Here is a 27,684-nt window from a genome sequence, read left to right on the forward strand (position 1 = left end):
TTGAGAGTTTAGAATGTTTTATTATAGTTTGTTGTGATAGCATTTTCATTTTTTCTTTTTTTTAAGTTTTATTTTTCCAAAGAACAAACACAGCAAATAACGTTGAGGGGGGAGGGGAGGGGGGGGAGAAAGGCAGGAAGAGCAAGGGGAGGAGGGCCACATAGATAAGATAGCTAGATCAATCCATAGATAGATTAGATAGAGATAGATGCATCAGGTTTGGCTTGATCCTCCCCCTGTAACCCCTCGGGGCGGACACACACACACACACACACACACACACACACACACACACACACACACACACACACACACACACACACACACACACACACACACACACACACACACACACACACACACACACACACACACACACACACACACACACACACACACACACACACACACACACACACACACACACACACACACACACACACACACACACACACACACACACACACACACACACACACACACACACACACACACTTTTGCTTTACAAAGAATCATCAGAATAAGATTAATAACCCTCTGAATATATCTAGGAATTAAAAAAAACAAAGGACACGCTGCTGAGGGAAACCATTTCACTCACACTGCTGTCACCCTACGGTTATAGATAGCAGAACAGCTAGGAGATGAACAGAAACATGTGTATGCAAGGTCTGCGTATGCACACATGCTGTATGCAGGCTGGGTGTCTGTGTGCTCATGGAGGGGACGGGAAGAAAATGTTAACACGTGGGTTTGGATAAATTTCAAATGCCAAAAGTCAAACTGTTGTTGCTATGAAGGAACATATCTCTAAGTGTGCATCTTCGCATGAGTAACGCATCGTCAACTAGCTAGTTAGTGGAAAAAAATGCAGAAAAAAGGTTTGATTCATTTCTAGCAGCTGTCCAAATCTCTCAAAGGGGTGGAGTTAAGGCAGGCAGCTGATTTAAGGACAGATTAGAGCGGCTTAGTCAATTCTTTCATATCTTTTTTACTGACTAACACAGGTAAACAATAATTTGGCATTTCAAATCGATACAGAGCTACCACACAGTCTGAGAACGAGAGAAGAAGGAAGAGGAGTGGGGATGGGAGGATGAACAATTAGTAACTCAAGAAGTCAAATATGATCATAACGGTTAAATGATGCCTATTACATCGAGGATCTCGAAGCAAAAAAAACAAACATTGCAGCAGTCATCGATCAAGCTCTAAACAGTATACATGAAATCTGTGCCTGCTGAAAGGGAGACGCATGACATTTCAGTTGGAGTTTGTTCTCCACCAGGGACTTTGAATGCCTCTACCAGCCCTGCTAACAGCCCTCACTTGTCTTTCAAAAGAAAGGGCAGCAGCAACCCTAATATTTCAGGGTGCTGCGGCACCTCCGGCTTTAAATGAGAGTTGTTAAAAATGTTAAGAACTGCTTCAAGGTCTTTTGTTTCCAGCCCTGGTAAAGAAATAACTAGACCACAACGACACGCCAAGCTTCACCTCGAACAGCCCAAAGAGCTACAGAAACCTAAAGAGCCATATATACACAATAATGTGCCCGATAAATATAGTTACCAAAAAAAGTCCAATCTACTTTCCTCTTTTTACTTCATAACTTCATTATAGCGTCCGCTGCTCTCAGGACCACTTAACGCTTCTTTAGCCGTTCCGTCGTTCCTAAAAGGATCCATGTTCACACTCAACAGTTTGGTCTTTTATTCTCTCTCCAGACACATTTAAACACTTTTTTTTAAGCCACAACCAGTTTGTAGTGTTCATTAAATACAAAGCAAGTCAACAAAACTGACACAGAGACAGAAGGTCAAAGGATACGACGGAGAACAGGGAAAGGAAACACACAATATCAGGATCATTTGCACTTTGTTTTTATGGACAGAAGATACAGGGGGACTCTTGAATGTCTCCTACACCTCACACACTGACATACTGGAATACCTATATCGCCCCTATACACACACCGCACAGCACACTGACTCAGCATGTAGAGACCTGTCCTGCTCTCAGCGTGCTGCGTCACCTTCCTGCAGCATGTACAGATGTGTGTGTAGACACAACATGGCCAACGTTTTATTCCATACCGTCAGATGTTTTATCTCTACAGCTTCCTCGTTTCTTGAGCCTTCTATCCTTCTGAGGTTCTCCAATATCCCAGCACCTTCCTCACTAATCAAGAGCAGTGTGCAAATGAAACCGCTGGAACACGAGTCTTCACATTCCAGCATGTTCTTTTTAAATAAAAAGATAAAAACCTGTTTAACTAACCCCCCCAAAAAACTGCAAACCTTTAGCATGTTTAGGCTAAACCTGCAGGGAGTCAGGCTGCACATGAGACCCTTAGGTATGGTTAAGAGACTAAGGGTGGGGGGGGGAGGGAGGGGGGGGTTGAGAGAGGGAGGGATGAAAGAGCAATAGAGAGAGAGGTTAACAAACTGTTTAGTGAGCCTGGACAGTTCTGTAGAAACGCAAAGGGAGAGTCGGAGAGGGCGAAGGGGGGGGGGGGGGGGGGGGAGGGGGAGGTGTGTTGAGGCTTCAGCAGCAGCCCCCCCCAGCCTGTTGGCCTCCCTGGTTACCGGGCAGTGTGGAGTTGGTGGTAGGATGCTGGGGTCCGATCTTAATACCGTTAGCCTGCGGAGACAGAGTACACACACCAGGTCATACACAGATCCCACCGGGGGGGGGACAAACACAGAGGACGGGAAGAAGAAGAGACTCCGTCCACAGTTTTATTAGAAAAGGTGTGTTAGTTTGAGGATACAGGTTGGTTAGTTTTTAAATTGAAAAACAGTCTTTGTCATCATGTCTATGGGAAATGGATTTTTTTCACTGTCATCATTATGCAATTCCTTCTAGGGAGAGAAACTCCCGCCTTTGCAGAACATTTACATGCACTAAAACCTACAGGACACACTACAGGAGCGGGGAAAGAATAGCACTCCTTTAACCAATACTCAAAACTCAGGAGTGCATTTATCGTGAAAATACTTTTATATTCTCGCTCCAACCGAAAAGGGGGATTGATACCACAGAATAAAGAAGTACGAGTGGTGAGATGAGCCCAGCCGGCAGCTCTTGCTGGATCACAGAGCAACAGGTGCCGCGCTGCACAGGAACACCAGCCGCACTCAAGGACAGAGGGAGGAAAAAAGAATCACTTATAGAGAAGAGAGAAGAGGGGAGAGAGGGAGGGACAGAGACTGCCCTCTTTCATCTCTCCCCCTTCAACCGGAGCTCCCTCCCTGTGTTTCATCTCTGTATATATTTATCTCCCTCCCTCTCACCGGCTCCCCCTCCTACACTCAGTAGCAGGAGTGCCTCTGGGAAACACTGTATGCCTTTAAATCACATTTATTGAGCTGAGGCCATGTGTGTGTGAGAGAGTAAGTGTGTGTGAGTGTTTTCTCATAGTGGCTGCCAACATTTCTGGTGGGGCTTCCCTCTCTCTCAGTCAGCTGATGTGGTTTGGCCTGACTGTTGCTAATAACACAAACGCTGGCTGGCCCTGCAGAGGACCACATGTGCTCACAGTGTTTATATGTGGCTCTGCATTCACACACGCTTGTTGGCACACACACTGTGTACAGGCTGCAGGAGGGCGCTGCGAGGCAAGCCCCTCTCCAAAAGAATAAATCTGTGATAATGCAATGTGTGTACACTGTGCTGAGATCGCAGGGATGCTTTTCCTTCAGTGATGTCATTTAATATATTGAAACTAAGTTACTGAAATAATTGTGACTCAAACAAATACCAACAAACATTAAGAGATACAATTAAAACAAAGTTTGGCTGCATAAATAATGCATTTATTACCCCATGCTCCTTTTAATGTTCTGTATCTTGGGCCAAAGTAACACAAAAAATGTAACTAAACTAAAAGTCATCGACACAAACTCTGTTATTAAATCAAAAAGCAATAATGGTATTTATATATATTTTTTGCACACGCTATGACTTTATACTGAACTGAACATGTTAAGATCTTGTCTTTGTCTCCTTATTCCCAAAAGAAATTTGACCCTTGTTGTTTGCGTCTCCTGACTGGACTCGAGTTCATCTACAGTAGAGCTCAGTGCAGAGTCCCCAACTCTGAATCCCAGCTCACAGTTCAGAGAGGTCAACAGGCGGGAGAAGCAGACCCCTCAGAAATGTGCCAATGGGATTGAGAGTCAGGACTTCATCTTTCTTCACCCATCAACACAGCCATTCATGTTGTTCTGACACCAACCAACCAAACTTTAAAACAGCTTTCTGTCTTTGAGAAAAGTGACAAATAGTAACTTCACTGCAGTATTCCTGCAGACAGATAGCTCCCTTTCTCCTGATCAATCAGAGGTGCAGGGATGACATGTTTTGGCAATCCTGGAAGATAGCACTACAACAGCTCCCTCACCAACGTGCAATGGGTTTACCGGTTGGATTTTTGGAATATTGCAGGAAAGATGATCCTTAGCAAAAAACGTAGGGAGTTAAGCTGTAATGGAACTACATCACTAGAGAAACAGAAGGAAAAAGAAACGGACTACCGTGAACTGAAAGTCAGGGGATGTGAACGAAGTGCAGGTAAAGCTGCCAACCCAGGCATCAGCATTTCATTCAACAATTTCCACAAAGCGGTTTCCCCATTATTATTGGTGAACGTGCACATCCCCACACTCAGTGTTTCTGAGTCTAGAGGAACTGGAGGGAGCTTGCATCAAAACAGGAAATGCATGCTCTAGTGGTATCTAGGCTCAGACTAAAATGATATTTACAGGATGCAAGCTGACTTGACAACGAGTCAGGGAGGGACAGGCGGACGGGAGATGGGAACACGCTTCATTATATATGGGGTGTCTGCGCATGGACGTGTTGCATGTGGACATGTTCACACTGACATGGGAACATGTTAAACGGATGTCACCCTGACATTCAAGGACACTCAAGTATAATTTTCCATTTTTTGACTAGCTTAGTTTAAAACACGTCTTTCCGGAGCTGATGCTTTTTCCACCTAAACACTCCTGAGTCAAGTTAACTGTATCTGGGATTTCATATCAGAACAGCTGATCCCACAGTAGAGGGATTGTGTTGTTCTTTTTGTCAACTTTGACATCAATCAGGAGATCCACAGAGTTTGCCTGATCATTGTTTCTGTATGAAGGAGATCATGTGCACAGATACAATCAGGTACAATGGAGACTTATATGCAATGAAAAAAGAACACGCCTTGTTTATTGTACATGGTGTTCTTTTCTGTTTATCTCCTGGAAAGCACAGGAACAATTATCTCATGAAGGGAAAACCTGTTTTTATAATGAAAACACCATGTGGATGCTTTAACGCTTAAACTCTTTTTGGAATTTGAATGGGTAACAAGTATGACTAACACTTGCTGACAAGAGCATACTTGCTGAGAGGCTTGGTATCTTCAATAACTGTTCCATTGAGAAGATAACCATCTGGGTGAATGGATACAAAGGGGAAGCTAGAAGCTAACTGGGTAAGTGGATAGGAAGCTAACTGACTGGATGGATGGAAAGCTAACTGACTATCTAGATAGAAAGTTAACTAGCTGGCTGGTAAGAAGCTAACTGGCTGGCTGGATAGAAAGTTAACTAGCTGGTTGGATAAGAAGCTAACTAGCTGGCTGGTAAGAAGCTAACTGGCTGGCTGGATAGAAAGTTAACTAGCTGGTTGGATAAGAAGCTAACTAGCTGGCTGGGTAAGAAGCTAACTAGCTGGGTGGGTAAGAAGCTAACTAGCTCGCTGGGTAAGAAGCTAACTAGCTCGCTGGGTAAGAAGCTAACTAGCTCGCTGGGTAAGAAGCTAACTGGCTGGCTGGATGGAAAGCTAACTGGCTGTCTGGATAATAAGCTAACTGGCTGTCTGGATAATAAGCTAACTGTCTGGCTAAATAGGATGCTACCTGAATTGCTGGTAAGGAAGCTAACTGGAGGGCTTGACAGGATGCTAATGGACTTGCTTGTAAGGAAGCCAATTGGCTGGATAGATAAGAAGCTACCAGACTGGCTGGCTAATTGGCTAGCTGGATAGGAAGCTTGCTGCTATGGAAGGTGACTGACTGAGTGGCTGGACAGGAAGTTTACTGACTGACTGGCTAGCTGGCTGGAGAGGAAGCTAACTGACTGGCTGGAGAGGAAGCTAACTGACTGACTGGAGAGGAAGCTTACTAACTGACTGACTGGAGAGGAAGCCAACTGACTGACTGGTTTGTTTTCCTGCCGAATGACTGAGACCTTGTGTGATGTGAGGAATTTATGAGCTGGCAACACGCCGAGAGAGAGAGAGAGAGAGAGAGAGAGACAGAGAGAGACAGAGACAGAGACAGAGACAGAGAGAGAGAGAGAGAGAGAGAGAGAGAGGAGAGAGAGAGAGAGAGAGCAGAAGAGTGAGTGGAAAATAAAGCAGGGAGGAGGAACGCAGGGGGTTTTGCTTGGCTGGAGTCAAAGGAAGCAGAGCAGAGGGTTTTTTCCCCTCTTTTTTAGCAGAGGGAGTGCAGGAAACCACATACACTGCTGGAAAACTATACTGAGGACAAAGAGAGGAAAGAATAAAACAAGGACTGGAAGAGAGGAAGAATGGAGAGGTTTGAGGAGGAAGGAAAAACAGTGAAGTGTGTCTCACCTCATTGTTGATATCAAACACTCCCTCCTGGATCTTCTCATAGATCTCCTTGGCTGTGTTGATGAAAGCCTGATACAGAGACAGGATGTGAGGAAGACAGAGAGAAGACATGATTGAGTGTGGACTTGAATCAACTGAGATCTAAAACAAATGTTTTTACTAGTATTAACACATCTAGGCTTGATTTGCTAAATACTCTCTTGAAAAAACACTTTTCTTTGCATTCTTTTTCATCTGATCAGATCATCCTCTTTTAGCTAGTAGCTTCAATTGATTTCTTAAATAATCTATAGTGAGTGCAATGAGAAAATGGTATGAATATTATGTCTAAGCCTCTAGTAAAGAGCTGTGGACTGACAGGATGGGTTACATCAGGTGCTAACAGTTAGACTAGCCCTGTCCTGTATGTCTTATTAATGTCAAATCTAGTGTAGTATATAACTATTCTGATGACTGGCTGGTGTATTGGTCTTACTCTAATAAGTGCATTTAATAACATGTAGAGCAATATGTATTAATGTTTTTTGACAAGCCTGAAACTGAAATAAATTATAGTCACTTCTTTGAAATCAAGATCAACAGGCTTCTGGAAAGAAAGCACTTTGACAATTGTCTGGACTTAAAGATATCAAGATGTAGATTATTTAGAGAAATAATAATCTACCCCCCAGCCTTTCAAAGTTTCACAGGACTTTTTAGAAGATGTAGAAACTGTTTAGAGCAGATTTAGTTCTTCTTGTCAGCAGCTGCTATTACTATTTCATGTGAGCAGATCTCTCACACACACACACACACACACACACACACACACACACACACACACACACACACACACACACACACACACACACACACACACACACACACGTAAAGTGGAATAAAGCCTAGCATATAACTTTGTCTTCCGGGACAGTCTCTTAGTGTTAGTGTCTCAAGAGTCCCCCCTGCAGAGGAGCTAGGATACACTGATAGAGGAACCATGAAGCACTACTTCAACTTTGTCAGACCAAGTGTGTTAAGCAGAGTCATTAAAGAACTGAAAATATATCTGAACTTCTATCTGACACCCAGTCTAGAAATAGACGAGGAGCCCAAGGGTGCTGTGGTGCACTCAGTCCTGCTCACTCCTGTCCTCCTTCCTTCAGCTCATCACTGTGTTCCTTCAGAGCAGAAATCACTTTAATAACTAAAACTAGGACTAAGCATGTAAATAAACAACATAAATGACTCAATGACTATATCAACATCTAATATTGATGATGAAAAAAAGGAAGGGACTAAAATAGAGTGTAAAATCACATGTCTAGTAAAGTCTCTTTTTCTTTTCAGTATCATGGATTTTTTTTGTTTCCGTGTCAAGTGTGCCTTATTAAAACTACAGCAGCATACAATGATCAGTCAGGACGACATGGAGTAACTGACTCACTACTGTTCAAGTTTGCAGAGACAACACCAGGGCTTTGAGGAAATAAATGAGACTAGATACAATATATTGTGATGACTAAAAGAGGATTTCATTGATTAAATACACAAACTGCTGCTTCTTGGTTTGAGATAAGGTGTATACCTAAATGGCCACACTTTAGGTGACAAAACATGGTTTAAGAACAACACTAAAAAAATGGAAAGGATAGCAAAAGCTCAAAAGATCAAGGATGATGAGCTAAAAACAGAAGAGAAAAATATATGAGGAATAACGAAATGGGGTTGAGGAAGAGTCTGAAGATGAAGGAAAGAAGAAAAGATGAGACGATACTAACAGGAATCTCTCTCTAAGGGCCATCCCATGTCCACCCACAGACCCTGACGACAAACCCTGCACACTGATTGGCTGCTGGGTGTCGCTGAGGAGGAGGCGGGGTAGAGGTCATGAATATGTATGAACTATAACTGGTTGATATACTGCTGGAGAGAGGAACGGGAGATGATGGAGATGAGGAGGGGGGAGGAGGGGAGGAAGACACGTTGGAGGAGGGGGGAAGAGAAGGACATGGATGGAGAAGGGGAGGGGGGAGGTGAAGGAGGATGGGAGGGAGGTAAAGAGCAAATGATGGACGTCGAGGGAAGAGGAGGGATGGAGCGAGGAGAGATGAAGGGATGGGAGGAGAGGAGCGGTATCAGGAGGATTCAGAGGACACTAATGAGACAAATTAATCATACCACACACACACCCCTCCCCCCTCATCTTAACCCCAGAGAGAGCTCTACTCAACAGTGTGTGTGTGTTTGCATGATATAGGCCAGGCAAGCGTGGGTAGAAAGAAAAATCAATACACACACACACACACACACACACACACACACACACACACACACACACACACACACACACACACACACACACACACACACACACACACACACACACACACACACACACACACACACACACACACACACACACACACACACACACACACACACACACACACACACACACACCCCTGGCTGGCATGCTGTGCGGTGTAGGATGGGATTATTTATGTGATTGGATAAGTGAGAAAGGGGTCCCCGAGGATAACGGCGTGCATCCATTACACACAACAACACCCGGGGTGTGGCTCTGCGAGGGGTGGAGCTAGCGAAGCACCATGACGCTAATAAGAAGCGCTCTCCAACGCGGTGAACAAGCCCCCAGGAATTGAACCGGCTATTGAAGCAGATCTTGGTGGTGGCTAAATGGTGGGACTACACTGCTGTGGCAGTCCGTGACGTCACTGGGCAGAAACACTTGTTCATGTCGACTTACATTGTGAAAGAGATGCCTTTCATTCACCAGATTTTTTTAACCAAATCAACTACCCAGTTTATCCTTATTTAACCCTTAAATTGGGTCTGTGTCCTGGAGAATACGGTCATTTAAGAGGCTGTGTAAAATAAGTGTAATAATAGGGTAAATACGGTGTTGTAATGTTAAATGTTGGTTCCCTTTTATCTTGTTTTAAATATTTGTCAACGGCTGTGAAGCACGAAAAATACATTATCCTATCGTTTCGTAATAACAGTGTAACATGGGTTTAATAACAATGTTATGAAATTATTTTTCCAAAATATTTATATGTGATTGCCCATTTAAAGGTTAAATCACTATGGCCTCAAAGCTTTCAAAAGGTGTACAAGTCTGAATCCAGAGTGATTTCCCCTCTCCATTTGACTGAGCAACTTTTGTACCAAAGTCAGAGCGCTTTTGGCTTTAAGTGCTACTGAGCAGGGCCCTGCCTCCAACTCTGTATCCACTACTCTTTATATTTCCATGACAGTGAAACATGATTGTACGAGTACCTCTCAAAGAGAAGTGTGGTCCATGAGTGTATTCCATGATCTCATTCATACTGTACAAAAGTAGGAGTGAAATCTAACAAATACGGTCATTCAAATCAGTTTGTTTTGTTTAGTAAACTATGCGACAAAAAGTATAATCATTCTGATACTACTCCTTTTCCTTTCACTACTCCTACTCACAACCAACAATGTACTCATTGACTAAACATCATTGATGCCTGACAAGAGCTTAGTGATGGTGTAGAGGTGTTGTGAACCTGATCACCAGTTTGGGTAGTGTGTGCTTGAATTGTGCTCCTAACAAACAGAGGACTAGCTTCAGCTGCTGATGTCCACAGGCAGCACTAATATCTGTGAAATAGTAGATAATGTGTGAAATTCTGCTTTGGCCCTTCTTCCCAGGAGTGATTTATGTGAGAGGAAAAAAGCTGTAAGCATGTGATGATCTGCGAAGAGGAGTACGTTTTCAGACAGGTGGAGCTTACAGGAGTTTGGAATTCAGGCAGGTTCAGGTAATCTTTAATTAGCCAGGTCATGCTGGTATTTCAATTTCCATTCAACGCCCAACAACCTGTGCATTTAAAAATATATCCTGAATAAAGGTATATCTGAATGTGTGTTTGGGTGTGTGTGAATCATTACCTCCTCTACATTAGAGGCAGTCTTGGCTGAAGTCTCCATGAATATGAGGCCATGTTCTCTTGCAAATGCTTCACCTTCCTCTTTCTTCACCTCTCTCCTCGACTCCAGGTCACTAAACACCACACACACACACACACACACACACACACACACACACACACACACACACACACACACACACACACACACACACACACACACACACACACACACACACACACACACACACACACACACACACACACACACACACACACACACACACACACACACACACACACACACACACACACACACACGGAGAAAGTAATGTAGTATATTAGTACATCTTATGAACAGTATGTATTTCCTTTACTGTACAGGAAGCTAGGATAACTTCCATGGTGTGATATCAATGACCACTTCTGTCTGAAAAAAAACTTCTGATCATGACGACTCATCACTGATAAGAGCAGGTAAAGATGAGTCAGGCTTAGTTGTTTTGATTGAAAAGAATAAACTCTCATTGAGTTATGCGCTGGGCTGCAGGGTAGCTGACAGCTCTGTGTACCATCATGCCTGAATTTTACAATTCTACTTCCTCTGTTGAACACTGATAAGAGTATGGCAGCTTGAATAGACAGTTGTCAAAAAGAGTTTCATGGTGTTTGTAATCCACAAAGGACCTTTGTAAACTCATTATTTTTACATAACGGTTATGTAACGTTGAGTACCTGAGCAACTAGCTCAGTCTTGTTGAGGAAGGGAACCTGCTCATATGAATGTGCCAGAATGAATTTATCCTATCAATTAGTTTCAAGGTGTTTGCAGTTCCATCAGCAGATGTTAGTTGTCTTCATTTTGGTTTGAAGTTTTAGAGGAAGCTGGATCAGATATAACAGCAAGGACACGGCCAGCTAAAGTGTAAACACACATTTGGATAATAATAATAATGATGATGATGATGATGATGATGATGATGATGATGATGATAATACATGGTATTTATTTTAGCGCTTTTTGAGTGCTCAAAGTACTTTACATTATATTATATTATATTACATATATTAGACATGTAATACATTCCATACACAATCCTCACAGGAGCAATTTGGGGTGAAGTGTCCAGGGACAGCGACATGCTGACTGTGCTGGGGGTAAAGGTGGGATTGAACCTGTGCTCCCCTGATCAGCACACTTACCCACTATGCCACCCCAAAAAGGAAAAACACAATAATCCTAAACCTGCGGTGTTGCAGTACAGTGTCATATCATTCCGGATCTTACCTCTTGTTACCAATGAGCATGATGACCATGTTGGAATTGGAATGTTGGCGAGCGTCCTCTAACCAGGTCGTCAAGTGGTTAAAGGTGTCCCTTCTGTTAAAACAGGAACACAATCTGGCTTTAATCTACTTTCACATTGATAACATAGAACACACCAGAGATAAAGCACCTGTGGAAGAGCTTTACGCTATCAGATTTCCTCGTATGATGGATAAAGTCCTTGTGCTTTACTCCTGCGCTTTTTCAACCATTCAAACTTACAGGAACACTTCATCCCAGCGGTTCCTCTGGTGTTTGTTCCTCTACACGTGGAGAAACACAATTATTTTATTAAGGATGCTCCTCATAGGAGTATCTGGTATTTGCTGTAGTTTACTGTCCTCGAGGTGAACCATAAAGTCCCTCTAGTGGCCCCTAGAGGGTGTAATGCCCAGTGTTACCAACTATATTCAAATTAACTCCATACCAGCAACTCAACTAACTAGGTCAGGGGTAGCAAACCCAGGGATTTCACATCTGGAGAGCACGAGGGCCAATTTCTTTTAGACTTTAACCCCCTTTTATACACATGTGCTGGCTCGGCTTGGCACTGTGCTTGAGCTCAGCACAGCAGGGATTCGCATCTCCATTCCAAAAGAGCTTAAAGTGTGTCTGCAGATCTCCATCCAACATCTCACTCTTCTACTCTTCAGTTTTAGTAGAGGTCTCAGTTAGGGCGCACTCAGTAAGACGTTACCGTAATGCCATTGGAGGCGAGTTGGATGCTATACTGTAAGTATATTGGTTGTAAGCAGCTGTAATTGACAGACCATCTCTTTTTGAGAAAGAGGCAGGTAAAACCAGACAGTCTTCTCCCAAAAATGCTTAAAGTGTACATGTTTTGATTTAAAATAATTGCCATGAGTGGAAGAAACCAATACAAAATGTAATACTAGATCAGGAAAAGGATATGCAGATCAAGGCAACATTGTTTGACTTGACCAAAAGTGGGAATGGAAAAACCCAGGGAGAGAAAGGAGCTGCTGACCTCATGGTAGAGCTGCACAAAAGGTCACAGGGTCATGACAAATCATTGGGAGCCCACCTCTGGGGATCATAAGATCAATAACAGATTTCATGTCAATCTTGCCATTAGTCAATATATTTGTTTTCTCTGGACCGTAGTGTGGAATTGATGGGAAGACTGACATGCTGCTCACGCTTGAGAAGTGAGGCAGCTAATACCCAATTTACTCTGCGTCACTTGTGTCTTAGATCTGAGAGCTTCAGATCTCAAAAGAGTGTAAATGTGTCTGAGAAGCAATCAAAAAGGATCAAAATAAGTTTGCTTGCGAGGGGGCATTTGCTCGTCCCATTGGCATGTCCAATTTTCACATATCTTGCAAAAAAATTGCACGTGTCCTTAATGGATTACACAAAGATGTTTCACACATTCATGGTTCCAAGAGGATGAACCCTTAGGACTGTGGTGACATTATATCCTTTCCTGTGTCCTCCTGAAAAGCAATATTTAACTCATGCTAATCTAAAGTCCTTTCACATCCCACTGCAAAGTGATTCTGACCACAGCTTTGCTACAGATTGTGTATGGGTCTGTGTGATTGGTTGTGTTACCTTGTGATGTCATAGACTAGCAGAGCTCCTGCTGCTCCTCTGTAGTAAGACCTGGTGATGGACCGGAACGACTCCTGACCAGCCTGCAGAAACACATACATATATTAATAAACAGAAATTGAAACGTGAATAATTGAAACGGCCACAGACAAGTGCTGATCCTTCAGTTTTCTAAGTGCCCTGATGCCGCTGGGGTCTGACTGACCTCCTCTTACAATCCTACAGGTCGTACTAAAACTCATCTAGGTCCACTAATGCTCTGCACCAGCCCAGATTATCTAGCAGGTTCGGGCTCCAGGTTTTCAGTCAGCTGGCAGAGACCCGGACAGAGGCGAGCCTGTAATTGGATACAATAACACTCTTTTTTCTGTCTCCATCCCTTTCTTTCTCCAGTGTGTATAACCTTCTATTTATGAACAACAATGTCGTATCATCAGTGTGTTTAGCCCACCTGGTTTGATACTCCCCCTTCCATTATTAACCCTCACTGTCTCTTCCTTGCATCACTCATCTTTTCATTCTTCCTCCATAAACCCCTGGGCCTCCACTATTTCCACCACTCCTTTCCCTGTGTATCACTCTTACCCCCCATCCCTGGCATGTCTATTCATCCTCTGTCCCCATCCCATGTACGCTAACAACGTTGTCTGTGTTTCGCCCGGGCCGGAGTAGAAAACAAAACAGCACTATCCTAGCAGCTGCGGGTCTGACCTCATCTAAAAAACTAGACAGCCAGCCAGTCAGAAACACACCCAGGCAGTGAATCACGGAGCAAGTCAGAGGAGCGTTTGTCACCCGGCAACCTCAGCTCCCACTGAAGAGTCAGAAAACTAGTGCTGCAGTCAGTGAGCAGGTTAGCTAGACGGTAGTTAGCTGGAGGAGCAGTCAGTGTAGCTAACAGCCATCAGTCAGTCAGGGAGCGGTCAGCCACTCAGTAATGCTATTAGTGAATAAATGATAAATAAGCGTGAAAAAGAGGGAACGCTGCGTCTGTCTGCCATCTGCTCATGTGTGCACACACACTAATTCATATGGCATGTGCAGCCTACACACTGGTTTCTCTAGACATTTGGTGGTGGTGGCAGTACTGCACCAGTCAGTACCAGTGAGGCCTTCTGGTTGGGTTTTGACCCTGTCATCGGGGACTATATGACACCTTTACAACCAGATGAGGCAAACAGCTCACTGATAGGATATAAAGTAGTGTTAGAAGCAGGGCTGACATCATGCCTGATGACTCTGAAGCCTGGGGAGTTGCCTGCATTTCCATGGAGCTCTAGCTCCCCCTGCTGGTCAAACGTTTAACTGCAGGGGCAGGAAGCCATAGTGGAAGTGACTCAATGTTGGAAGTATGGACAGTGATGGAAGAATTACTCAGCTCTTACAATTAAGTAAAAGCAGCAATACCACAGTGTTAAAATACTCAGTTACAAATATTGTAAGTGCATTCAAAATTGTACTTAAGTAAAAATACAAAAAGTAGGCCTCAAAGTATACTTTAAGTACAAAGTACTCATTATGCAGTATGTCCATTCTCAGAATTATATATATTACATTATTTTACAAGAATTATTGATGCATTAATGTCAATATTGCACTTGGTAAAGACTTTATTTAAATTGATATAATGTTTGGTAGCTTAACATATACTAAAACTAGTATGTCTGATTTATATTTTGTATTAACAATCTAAATCTGCAAAGTAACTAAAGTTGAAAATAAATGTAGTAAAAAGTAAAATAATTTCCTACACAATGTGGTGGAGCTAAAGAAGCTTAAAGTGAAAATGAAATAAAAAAGTTAAGTAAAAGTACCTCAAAATTGTGCTTAAGTACAGTACTTAAAGTACTTAAGTAAATGTACTTAGTTAAATTCCACCACTGTGTTTGGAACATCACATCCTTCATTTTCTGATACCAATCCAACACAAACACCTGCAGTATTGCGCAAAGGATTTAATTAAAATAGCTCTTGTATATCTTGAATTTGGCCTGAAGATTACTATTAATGTTCAAATACCTTAATGACACATTTTCCACAGGACATACAACTCCTCTCCTCAAACTGTAACCACCAGAGGCCATGCCCAATAACTTGGTGCACAGTAGACACATTTGTTTCTTAGAAAACGTTGTTTATTAAGTTTCTCTCTTCAACTGTGTCTCCTTTAGTTTTGGATGGGAAGAGTCTTTGATAAGTCAGGGAGACAACATGAAAAAGGGCTCTAAGTATATTGTTTTTTATATGTATATCTCTGTAATTCTTTTTCAGATACATTATTTATCAAACTATGGAATAATAAATGAATTATGTATAAGATACAGTATTTATATTGAGATGAACTCAAATCAAAATGTGCTTTCTGAAGACTTTTTTCAGATTCATATTTACAGCAAAATTCTATATTATGTAGGAATCATTACAGAATGACAGGTGAATTAAAGAGATATCCATATATCTATAGCCTTGCATTTAGGTCATTCTCCTAAGATGTGTTCAGGTGTATTTAGAGTCTTTAATATGCTGTCACAATCAATGAAGAAAAAGATAGATATATTACCGTATCCCAGATCTGCAGTTTGATCTGTTTGCCATCTATAGTGATCATCCTGGCTCCGAACTCCACACCTGGACACAAGAGTGTGGATAAGGTAGATTAGGTACTGACTCACTTATGTTACTTGTTGGCTGTGCGTTTATCAGTCTGGCGGTTTCTATAATGCCAGAGGTGGCTCTACAGCTCCTTCATTCACTGCACAGATCACAGAGACAAAGTGACCAACAGCATGTCCTAACAGATGCTCTTTCACTATCTGTAGCAATATCATAGAAATTGTAATGAAATCTCCCACAAGTGAATCATTTGGGCTATCAAGGCAACATTTACAACCACACTTCGCATTACTTATCGGTAAAGAAGTGACGCTTAGTACCGATTGGCAAAATAATCATTATTAATAATTGATTGACTAACTAAAATCATGTTAACATGAGAATTGTCTCTTTATGTTTAATACAATGCAGGGTTATTTCTATTTTCCAGTAGCAGTCATCCAATTTTATTTGTTTGTATATTTGAGTTTTATTTTGGTATACAAAGCAACATTATGTTTTTCTGAAATAAAGGCTCATGATAAGAGTACCTTGTGACTAAAAAATAACCACCACAGCTCTATCATTTTAATATGTTCCACATGTTTAACCCAGCCCAGAGAGCACCAGCTTTACTGAGCTGCACAACAGTGGACAATGCAGTTTCTTTCCTGCTATATATAGGTGTTGAACAGTGTAAAACACAGTCTACACACTGCAAGTAAATATTTACAAACACTGAATTACTCAATGAAAATGAAGATATGGGATTAGGAGTTTTAACACAGCATGTTTGGAAAAAAATAACTAATTAATTTTATTCTGACTAATATTGCAACTGCCAAATGATCCACCATATTAGAGGGAATGATTATTTTTGATTAAAGATTCTCATTAACATAGAAAAATATATTAAATATCAATGATGTGATTTTTTCATAGGATCTGTAGAGAACAAATATGTTCCGTTAAGACTCTAAAATACTATTTGTAGGACTGGAATTTCAAAAGCTCCACAACATTTCATTCTAAATGCTATTTTCACATATTAAGCGTGTAAGAAATATTGCACATCCTGTGATTTGAAGTCCATATTGCATTTTATAACATTTCAATCAATTGTGGAGTCCTAATGTTGATGCTGAAACTATATATCGTGCAGCCCTACTAGCAATGAACAGGATGAGTAATCGCTAAATAAAATGATGCATTTCATGAATGTATTTCTAGTGTTGAATGTGTAGAGGACTTACCGATAGTGAGGTCGTGAACCGGTTGAAACCTCTTGTCTGTGAACTGTAGTAATAGACATGACTTCCCCACACCTGCAAAACAAACACACAGCCCATTAGAGGGGCGACTGCAGCGCTGCTGGGACACTGATTATAGAGCCACACACATTAGCATGAACACCCTCCACATTCATTTCCAAAGGTGTCTCATGAGCCGAGAGCAAAATACCACACATCATTATAAAATCAATTAGTGAACTCCCACAGCGCAGAGGATCCGACTGTTTCTAGGTGACAACACTGCAGGAAGCTACAGATGTAAAGCGATAATTAACGTTTTAGACGTATAATTCACTCAAATTAAACATGTTGGAGCATCAGCGACTTCAAACCCCAGCAAGCTAACACAACGTTTCTCCACCTAGCTTCAGTGAGCTCAGTTAACCTGAGCCAACGCACCAGCTGGAAGGCTATGTGTGTGTAGCTACTGTGGGATCTGGTCATCATTAACAACTGCTCTACATATGATTGCAGACTGCCACACATCCACATAACATCACAGTGAGGCTGCATTTAATTTATTTACTGTTCAATGACTGGCTTTTTAAAATAATTAAGTCTAAAGCAAAACAAAACATCATGCATCATTTGTTAATGAAGTCAAATATCAATGCCTTTAGACCTACTTGTGAAAAACTGTCCAAACTGTTTAATTATTATTATAATAAGGTCTTTATACTTTAATAGTTCTTTTAAACTGCTGCTACTCATTCTTTAGCCAGGTTATGCACTTGCTTGTCTTGGTTTTATTACTAATGTCTGCCTTTTTTTACCTGCTAAGCCTCGTTTGCTGTAACACTGTACATTTCCCCACTGTGGGGTTAATAAATGAATTCAGATTCTGCTAATTTAACAAGTATAAGTATTTGTTTTGTAAGCGCTATATGTAAACAGATTGTCATAAGTCCTCACAAAAGGAAACATTGAACTGTTATTCTTTGACAAATGCTAAAAACAAATGTGTATTACATCAAAGACACACCAAACAGGGATGGTACAGCAGCTCCACCACAACCTGTTTATTTAGAGTTCCTCCTGAGGCGCTGTATGAACATCACAACGTGGTTAAATTCAGCTTTTACAGATTAATCTATCTTTAACTTTCTATCACTCAAATGCCCACATTGAGACTGACATTTGAATTCTGGTTGGTGTAATTATTTATCTTGTTTGTATAGGCTGTGGAAAAATCCCTTCTACATGTACTGTGAACGCAACTTAAGAGGTGGTTTGATCCAACAAATCTAACATAAGAGTGCTTGATCTGTACAAATATGTTTTCTAAAGCTCAGTCAAAGCCATCTGAGGCGATAAGAAATGTAAACTTTTAATAATGATTGATTTTTTCCATCTTAACCTCCAAACATCCCCTGGTGTTAGTTCCTCTAATGTGAGGCTGTTGTCTATCACTCTGTTGTGCATTTGATATTTGTTTATTTTAACTGACAAAACAAGAAGTGAAAACACGTGCTCTGGGGTGATGCTCAGAAAAATGTTACCCACATAACTGTCACTTGTTTCGGCAAAGTAGGATAGCTGTTATTAGTTTAGGCCGACTGTAAATGCCTTTTGCAAAGAATTGAGACCTTGAATTACGTTATCTTTTTCCTGCAGCGGCTATGATTATAGCAAGTAACAAGTATTACAAACATCTAACAAGACAAGCTTTAATAAATCAGTAGCCGTAGAAGTAAGCAATCAACAATTCACAGTCACCAAAAAGAGGAATTTAACTGGAAAGAAATTAACCCGTGAACCATGATTTGTCAGCCTAAATGTATCTATCACCCAGTGGTGCTGACTGCCCTGTATTGACCACTGAGGTTAATGCACCGTACTGAGATGCTTAAGATATCATGTTTAAAGTGAGACAAAACACGTTTTTTTGTTTGTATAGAGTGACTCATCCTCAACCTAATAACAGGGCTTGTTCTAAGAAAGAGGGTAAAATAAAGAAGATTGCAGTTTAGTGCTTGCTGCAGATGTGGGTTTCTGCTAGGATGAGCTTCAGAGGTTTGAGGTTAAGTTGCATCAACTAGCGCTGGTTAGGAGGAGGGGTGAGGGAGGAGAGGAGAAGGATGCTAATGAGAAGGCCAGGGAGAGAAGCTGACATTAAAGGAGGTGACACAGAGGGACGTGGTCTTCCTCCTTTCCTGGTTTCCAAGGGTTACCATTGCCAGGCAGCGGCGTTGCTAGGCGAGATCATTGAGTGATGATGAAGATAAAAGTTGGAGGGAAGGATGAGGATGGATGTTATATAGGAGGTCCTATTATTAAACGTGTGTATGGTTAACAAACACCTGCTCACAATACGCTCTTGTTCTACCAATGCACAATAACTATCACAGAAGACACACTAACACATTTAGCTTCCGTTTCAATCAACACATTGTTTTAGCACAAAAAGTGTCTTATTTCTGGCTATAGGGAATGTGTGTGTGACGTCAACAATGGAAACTCGTCCATCTTTGGAGGATACGACTGCAACCTGTTAACTTCACCTGTACAGCAAGAGGAGCCGCAACCGTTCCACTTTAAGCATTCTAAACATGATGCGTAGGCTCGGCTATGTCACTGACTGTAACAGCTACTCCCATGACCAATGGGCAAAACAGAAAAGGACCTTGAAATAAAAAAGAGAGACGAGGGAGACGTAACAAGACATCTGAATGTGTTGAGCTGCAGGAACACACACCACTACACTGGGAATAACATTTAAAACAGGAGATATTGCAGTGTACGTACATATACTGCAGGAATCATTATGCATGACATGTCGACATCTTGTTAGCAATCAGTTAGCATAGCATTAGCTGTCTTACCCCTGTCCGGATGATTCTGTAGTTGTCATTAAACCTGTAGATCTGAAGGATCTGTACCCCCTCATTATAAACTTGCCATAGGCCTTCAAATATTTAATTTTTGGTGTAGACACTTACTCCATCGGTCCGGTGGACAGATGTAAGGAATTAACTTATTATAACGATCCTCTGTTTCTGCCTAGAGCTTCACTTTGTAAGAGAGTTTATATTGTGCTCATACAGACGTAATACTGCTGAAAGTCTTACTGACGGGGTAACAGTCAATGGCAGAGCATTAGAAAACTCTTCTATCCACTGCTGGGCCTTCAAATGGTGAGATCAGTCCTGATTAGTGGAGAACTGGGCAGTATGTTACAGTGCAGGGATTGTTCATGCAGCTTCTGGTTGAGGCCATAACACCTCAGCATAGCAGAACCTGTAATCATGCAGGGGTCATTTCAAATTTGGGAAAAGCCGAGCAAAGAATTCACATTTGGTGACTAAGCATATCGCTGGAAAACAGGTTCAATGGATGATTGACAGCATGAATGAAAGGTGGACTCATTTTAAGGCCCTGGCTAAGGAAACATCAGTCAGATTCAATAGAAGAGGAGCCATAAATAAGAGGTCAACATTCTGCTTTCCGTCATACTCTATTGTATGTTAATAAAGCTAATCCTAAGTATGAGAAAGCTCTGACAAACTATTCATTATCAGCCATGACCTTTTAAAGGTTTGGTCTGATAATAACAACAACTTACAAAGATATTGCATACATAAAGAGGAGATGGAGAATCAGCAAACAAGCTGTGATCATCCTACGAGGAGACCCGGTAAATGTGATAGGGTGATAATATTCCTGGAGCTTGGATTTGTCAGGTGTGGAAAGATGGAATGTCCTTCAGTCCAACCGGGTAAAAAGCAGGCTAGTCCATCAGACAACCATTTATCATTGCTGTTGTAACTTCTGTTTGCAGAAAAGGTCACATAGACAGAGGGAATTACCATATGATATGTTTGAAGAGCTTCTCTTTGGGGTGTGTCTACTATTGCTTAAAACACAGTGGTGATATCCGTCGGAACACTTGTTGCCAGAAAAAGAAAATGAAGACTATTCCCTGCTCTGTACTATAAGGGTGAGGTTTTCTTGGCTACAAAGTCAATGATGACAATCTGGCCTCTTCTATTAATAGAATAGTGTTCGAGGTGATTTTATTCAGAGTGTCACGAGACTAATGAGATACTGCTCTGCTCACTCACAGAAGCAACCTGAAGCTTAGCAGGGTCAGCATATCACACTGCAATCCCTGCTGAGGAATCTACCAGGAAGTCTCCCATAGGAACTGCCCTCATACTACTTGCTGCCTCAGACAAGGCAATTGATCTCTAGTCAATAGACACTGCGGCCGACAGTTGGGACTGGAGACTTGAGGTACTCAAACTTCCAGTCTTACACTTAGTGCAGGGCTACCTGTTCTGAGTTGGCAACAATCTATGTTGCATTTCTTGCCCCCTCCAGATCTGAAACCACCTGCCAGGTTTAAATCCACAGTCACACACTCAACAATAAGTTATCAGAGAAGTCGGATTATAGTCTCGCATAGCCAGATCTATCACTATAGTACTGAAGGAAGGTATGGCTTAACCCATCATTATTCCTCATAAATCAATCAAAATGAAGAGGAATGAGTCCTACAACCTGGAAATGATTGCGCATTTTAACATTTCTGGTTCCCTCATCTGTAACAATTGACTGAATGACAACACTAAACGCCATTACCCCACATATTAGCTGTTTTTAGCTTGGTGGTGATGATGCGCAGCAGTACGACTGAGAGCTAGTCTCCTTATAGATTTGTCCTTTGGATTTTGAAGCGTTAATTGGTGACTGCATTAACGCTTCAAAGATCAGAAAGTGGTGTTATATGCGGTGACTTTCATGCTGAACAAAACATTTAAATACAAATGTGGTTGCCACAGATCTTATTTTATGCAATATTCCAAAATCCAAAGGACAAATCCCTCTAAATTTCTAGGTCAGTCTACTAAAATACGTCAATACTGCGCCACATTTTTGTAAAGTGTGTATAAGATAACACACATTCTACATCCTGTGGGTGTGATTAGTCAGAATAGCATTTTGTCTAAGAAGCAGCCAGCATGGTTGATCTGATTAAGGCACGTCATATGACAGCTACTGAGCCACAGATTAGATTCCTGTTGATTATTACAAGTGAAGCACACTCAGCTCAACACACATACTGCAAGAGAACTGATTAGAACACACAGCTAGACCTGTAATGCTATAAGGATTGAACAACACTTGCAGATGCCTTTCAATACACAATCATGTCGTACGTTTTGACTATTTGAGCATGTATAGACAGACAATATAGTCAAACTAAAGTTTCTAAGATGACAGACATTGATGTTAACCCTAACAGAGGTTCTAAATAGTGAGTGTTCAGTGTAACACTATGTAGCAGCCAGGGATCTGGGTGTTCTTTACTATACTAGTACTGTCTGTAGGGGGTGAGGGACTGAATGGAGCATTTGCTCAAGGTTTCACCATTTTTTAATTAGAATATTTAATTTAAAGAAGTTGCATCAACCTTTACTTGTTTACTAAAAAGTCCCTAATTAACTGATTTCCCATAAAGTAATGTTTATGCTTTTCTTTGTCACAATGACCCACAATGCACCTCAAAATAAGGAAAATATTGCCATCCCTCTTTAAAAGTATCTGGAAATGTGCAGATTAATGGGCAGTTTTCCATAGAACAGTCTATTTCTGGAGGTTTAAACTTCAACAGAAGGACTTTAATTTGCCTTCAGAGTCGGTCTGTGTTTCTGCCAAGTTCCAACCAGATCTGTGGACAGGTCTGGCTGGAGGCCGCTGGCTAAAAGAAAGGAAAAATAATAAACCTGCAATAATATTTCACGTTGATAGTCCTACCAATAATGACTTACTTATAACTCCAGGCTACCGCTAATTATATCATCAGGCACAAAAGCTTTGCATAAGTCTACATTTTTAGAAGTATTATTGGGTGCATTTAACATTTTTTATTTATTTCAAATCAGACAGCAAACAACAGAAAGTGATGTAACAAAGTTCAAAAGCCAAACACAATATTGTGTTGCGACGGTCTTAAAGCATTAGACTTCCACAATGAAAACTTGAAAACTTGTGTCTCCATTAACAATCCTAGCTGCTCTATTGACTGATGTCCTTTGAAAAGGAAAGGCTGGTCTACCTTATTCTCTGGTGAGGGATAATGCTTACCACGTCTAACACAACTGGATTCAAATGATGAATTTTCTGACTATTAAAAAATGCAGACAGTAGGATGTGACCTGGGGGGCGATTGAGGTAGGACCAAGGTCTTTAGATGCAGAAATCTGTGAACAATGAATGTGTGTGATAAAGCATCTGTTGCCATACAGCAGGAACAGCAGGGGGGCCAGAAGCTTTAATGGAAGCAGCAGCTGGTCTGGTAAATTTGGGAAATGCTGTTATTTGTTTTGGTGTCTCAGGACTCAACATGGCAGTTACTAGGGTTAAAACAGACACACCTAACTGAAATATGTCAAACTACTGCAGTCAAGGACTAGCTGCTGATAATGAAGGACAGATAACACAACAGCTACATCTCTATTAATCTGCAGGGCGAGATAAAGACCTGACAGATAATATTATAAAAGTACAGGTACAAAATTAGAGCAAAAATAAATAGTATACAAATAGACAAAATACAGGTCAAGTCATAAAAAACACTTTCAATAGCCTTCTTATCTATCCTATGTAAGGGTGTTTTTGGAATAACCAACTGACTTTACCCTCAACAAATTAAATAATTAGTTTAACAGAACCTGACCCAACTGCTTTCGCAAGCTTAGATTACCCTGAGTAAACAATTAGACATGTGTCTATCTCTCAACACAATCATCATCAAAATGAGCTCATTTTTAATAACTAAGCTTTAATTATATGTCAGTGAGTGTACTGTATATCGACGTGTCTCCTGGTCCAATGTGGGTGATGATATGGCAAATGTTTATCTGAGAGATATAGTTTCAGGCAATCATTTGATATGATGAATCTCATCTTTCAAAAGAATCCTATCTCATACAATTATATATTGAAATAACATGAAACACATTAAGCACGTAAATCAACAAACTCAGTCAAATCAATTTGTGTGAATGCATGTAGTCAGTGTATAGCTTGAAAATGTATGTGTTTCCTATATACCTTTAATTGAAATTAGTTAATTTTGCCCAAAAAACCTTCATCAAATGAGAAAATACACTTTTGTCAGCTTATATCGCTGATATTATCATCCGCAATCTTTACAACAACTAACCTTATGAATCAGATTGACATTGGAACCAATGGGTGAGCTATTGGTTTTGGGAAAGAAAACAACTATTTTTTGAAGCATTGCAAGGTTACTGCAAATTGCCATAATACTCCTAACACAAATGATGATATCACACAGAAGACAACAGGTGTTAAATCAAAGCTGAACATGATGTTGCCAGCTGCTTTTTGGAGAAGAGGGTATTTATGACAAGAGAAAAGTTAGGATGAAATGATATTTGGGAGCAGTTGTAATTCTACAGGCCACAAATTGACCACAAAACATTCTACAGATTGTAAGAGGTGCACAAAATAACATGCACACACCTGTACAATCAAATGCAATGTAACACATCTGCAATAAAAACTCAATACGTATACATGCACATCAAATACTGTACATAACGTTACTCTGAATTACAAAAAAAATAAAACAAAGGTGTTCATATCAAACTTTGTTCAAGATTAACCTGTGAAACTGAAAATATGCCATTACTATGATCATATGTACCCTCTAATTTTGTTGAGGATTCCTTAAAATCCTTGAAAGGCCTGGATCAAATTAGAAAAAACAAACCCTGCTTCAGAGAGACTGTGCAGGGTATTTCTGATGAAGACACACATGTAATCTAGCTGGGAGCTTGGCAGCATCTCTTCACTTCTAGAGATAAACTACAGCAGCAGGCAGGAGATGTTTCGGAATAACACTGTATTAAACTTGCAACCTAAAAAGTGATCACCTAAAATGAATTAACGCATGCACACGTTAACGAATCTCTCTTAAATACGTTCCATTAGACTTAACATTCTTGGTTTGGACTTCTATATAGTGTTTGCAAGAAGAAGAAAAAACGAATATTCCGTAACAGCCGTTTGTTTACTTGAACCAAGTCTTTGGTTTGGCCATTAATTTCTCTACAGAATAATCCGAATACCTTTCCCAGCCAAACTGAGATGACTGCTGTGAAACATGTCTGTTTTAACACTGATACTGCATCTTTATAATAAGATGTTAATACATATGGACCTGCTGCCATACTGCACGCTAACTCAGCATAGCGCTAATTTGTCAGCCAGCTAACGTTTACATTTAGTCAGAAATAACAAGTGATCTACGCCATTTTAGGCAATATTAGAGGCTTTAGCTTGACGTGTTGGCCTTCTATGACAAGAGGCTAAGCTAATGTAAATTGTGTAATTTGATAATGCAATCATAATAGAAATAAAAGGTTATTATAAGTATATATTCCACATAACAAGCCTCAAATGAGCATTTAATATAGTGTTCTGACGGCTGTTTGCTAAATATTTAGTGAAAAAAGCTCATGTTAGCTGGGCAGTTAGCTGTGCCAGCAATCTGTGGCTAACACCCCCACCCTCGACGCAAACGGACAATAGGCCTAACTGTGTCAACACCTGCTACACCAAAGTAGTATGGCAAATGTTGTGTTATGTTATGTGTGTATAATTGTATGATAGTGTCAAGGATTAAAATATGTTGTCCAAATAAGTTAACGTTGTAGAATCGGAGCTGTCATCCCACCCCTTGCGTCTCTGCTTTTACCACGTCATTGGACTATCCAACACTGCGGAAATACACCGCTAGCTAAGAGCTAGTTGAATGCTAACTGACTGTCTAGCTGGCACTTGGAGCACCTTACCCGTGTCTCCGATGATGATGTATTTGAAGAGGTACGCGTAAGCCATGGCCCCTGGTTTCTGCAGTCAGCTGTCTCGACCGTTACACCTTCGTTAAACCCACAGTGAGCCGTATGAAAAGCTAGCTGACAGCTTGTTAGCCTGTTTTTCTCTGTCGGTGTTGGGGAAGGAACAATAAACAGCCAGAGCCTCCGCTCTACGTCACAAGGTCCGCCCTCGCCACGCTACAGTATGATGTCTTCAGGGACTCCTCGGAGAATGTATGATGCATTTGATATTACTCCACTCTATTAAAACAAATCAATAGAAGTCTTTTGGTGTGGCGCTTTTTTTATGCGTAAATATAACATATTGCTACAATCCGACAATTACGTGTGTAAGAGACAATACACAACAAAAATAAATTGTTATTAAATTAATATGAAACTTACAAGACAAGTGACAAAATAACTTTGGTGGCGCCTTGTGGCTATTATGATCCTCATCGCAGCCCACAAGTCAAATTTGATGGTCTAAAGTGAACTGTTCGCTTGACTGTAGGTATTTACAACACAAGGCAAGCCTACATGTATATGAACAGACAAGGTATTTAATGCATCTAACTGTCAGAGAATGTGTATTGCAACATGCATTAGTTAATAGATGCTTTGCGACAGTTGGGGTCGTACAGGAGGGGGGGGCGTTTTACGTGAGTCTATGTTATGAACGGGGACATGTGTTAAGAGAGCACCGTATTAATGAAAGTAACAACAAAAACGAACTCTCATTATTTAAGAATAAACTAATACGTTTATTAGGCTACATGGTGTCAGAAGTGGTGGAGAACGGCAAAGTTTCAACCACCGGAGAGTTTTTGTTTTGAGAAGCCGGCGGAATGGCCTGACTGGAAAAAACGATTTTCCCGCTACAGGACGGCTACTCAACTGGACAAGGAGGACGGTCCGGTTCAAGTGAGCACGCTGGTGTATGCACTCGGCAAGATAGCGGAGAACATATTGAGCTCTTTCACCTTTGAAGAGGGGGAAAGCGAAGACCAGTTTGATGTAGTTATGACGAAGTTTGATGCCTATTTTATCCCGAGAGGTAACGTTATCCGCGAACATGCATGTTTCAACCAGAGAGTGCAGCATGTGGGCGAGCGCGCAGAGACAGTTATCGCACTCTGTACGAACTGTCTGAACACTGTGACTTCGGTGCAAAACGAGAGGGACACATCAGAGACAGGATCGTGGTAGGCATTTCGGACAAAGAAATGTCACAGAAGCTACAGCTCATCCCGAAACACACTCTGGAGATGACGGTACAAGAGGTGCGGCAGTCCGAGGAGGTAAACGCACAGGTTTACCAGCAGGGGGAGCAAGCTTGTGCCGTTCAGGAAGTTGCGCAGAAACACGGCGGCGCGCAGACTAAAGAGTGGAGGTCGCGCCAGGACAAATATAAACACAAAGACAGTGACCGCAGAAAATGCGGATGGTGCGGCAAAACACCACACACTCAGCATGGTAAGTGCCCAGCAAGACAGTCTGCAACAAATGTG

The 27,684-nt window shown here is 41.2% G+C and overlaps 1 protein-coding gene across 1 annotated transcript; it reads right to left on the bottom strand.

The window, feature by feature from the left end:
• Window positions 1-26,387, bottom strand: rab2a (RAB2A, member RAS oncogene family). The gene is made up of 8 exons (XM_063885885.1): window positions 26,150-26,387; window positions 17,286-17,357; window positions 16,001-16,068; window positions 13,441-13,523; window positions 11,827-11,919; window positions 10,561-10,672; window positions 6,637-6,705; window positions 1-2,640 (listed from the first exon to the last, which is right to left on the bottom strand). Exons 1-8 carry the CDS (start codon window positions 26,193-26,195, stop codon window positions 2,545-2,547), a joined length of 639 nt encoding a protein of 212 aa, XP_063741955.1. The 5' UTR covers window positions 26,196-26,387; the 3' UTR covers window positions 1-2,544.
• Window positions 26,388-27,684: the final 1,297 nt, after the last annotated feature.

The sequence above is a fragment of the Eleginops maclovinus genome, chromosome 6, assembly GCF_036324505.1.
Source record: "Eleginops maclovinus isolate JMC-PN-2008 ecotype Puerto Natales chromosome 6, JC_Emac_rtc_rv5, whole genome shotgun sequence".
Classification (NCBI taxonomy): Eukaryota; Metazoa; Chordata; class Actinopteri; order Perciformes; family Eleginopidae; genus Eleginops; species Eleginops maclovinus.

What these genes read in the sequence shown, in the direction of transcription:
- rab2a (XM_063885885.1), bottom strand. Translation starts at nt 26,195, where the DNA reads ATGGCTTACGCGTACCTCTTCAAATACATCATCATCGGAGACACGG. An exon ending in CTAGTCTATGACATCACAAG is followed by an intron (nt 11,920 to 13,440) that starts GTAACACAACCA and finishes CTGTTTTAACAG; the next exon opens with AAGGGACACCTTTAACCACT. An exon ending in ATGCTCATTGGTAACAAGAG is followed by an intron (nt 10,673 to 11,826) that starts GTAAGATCCGGA and finishes TGTGGTGTTTAG; the next exon opens with TGACCTGGAGTCGAGGAGAG.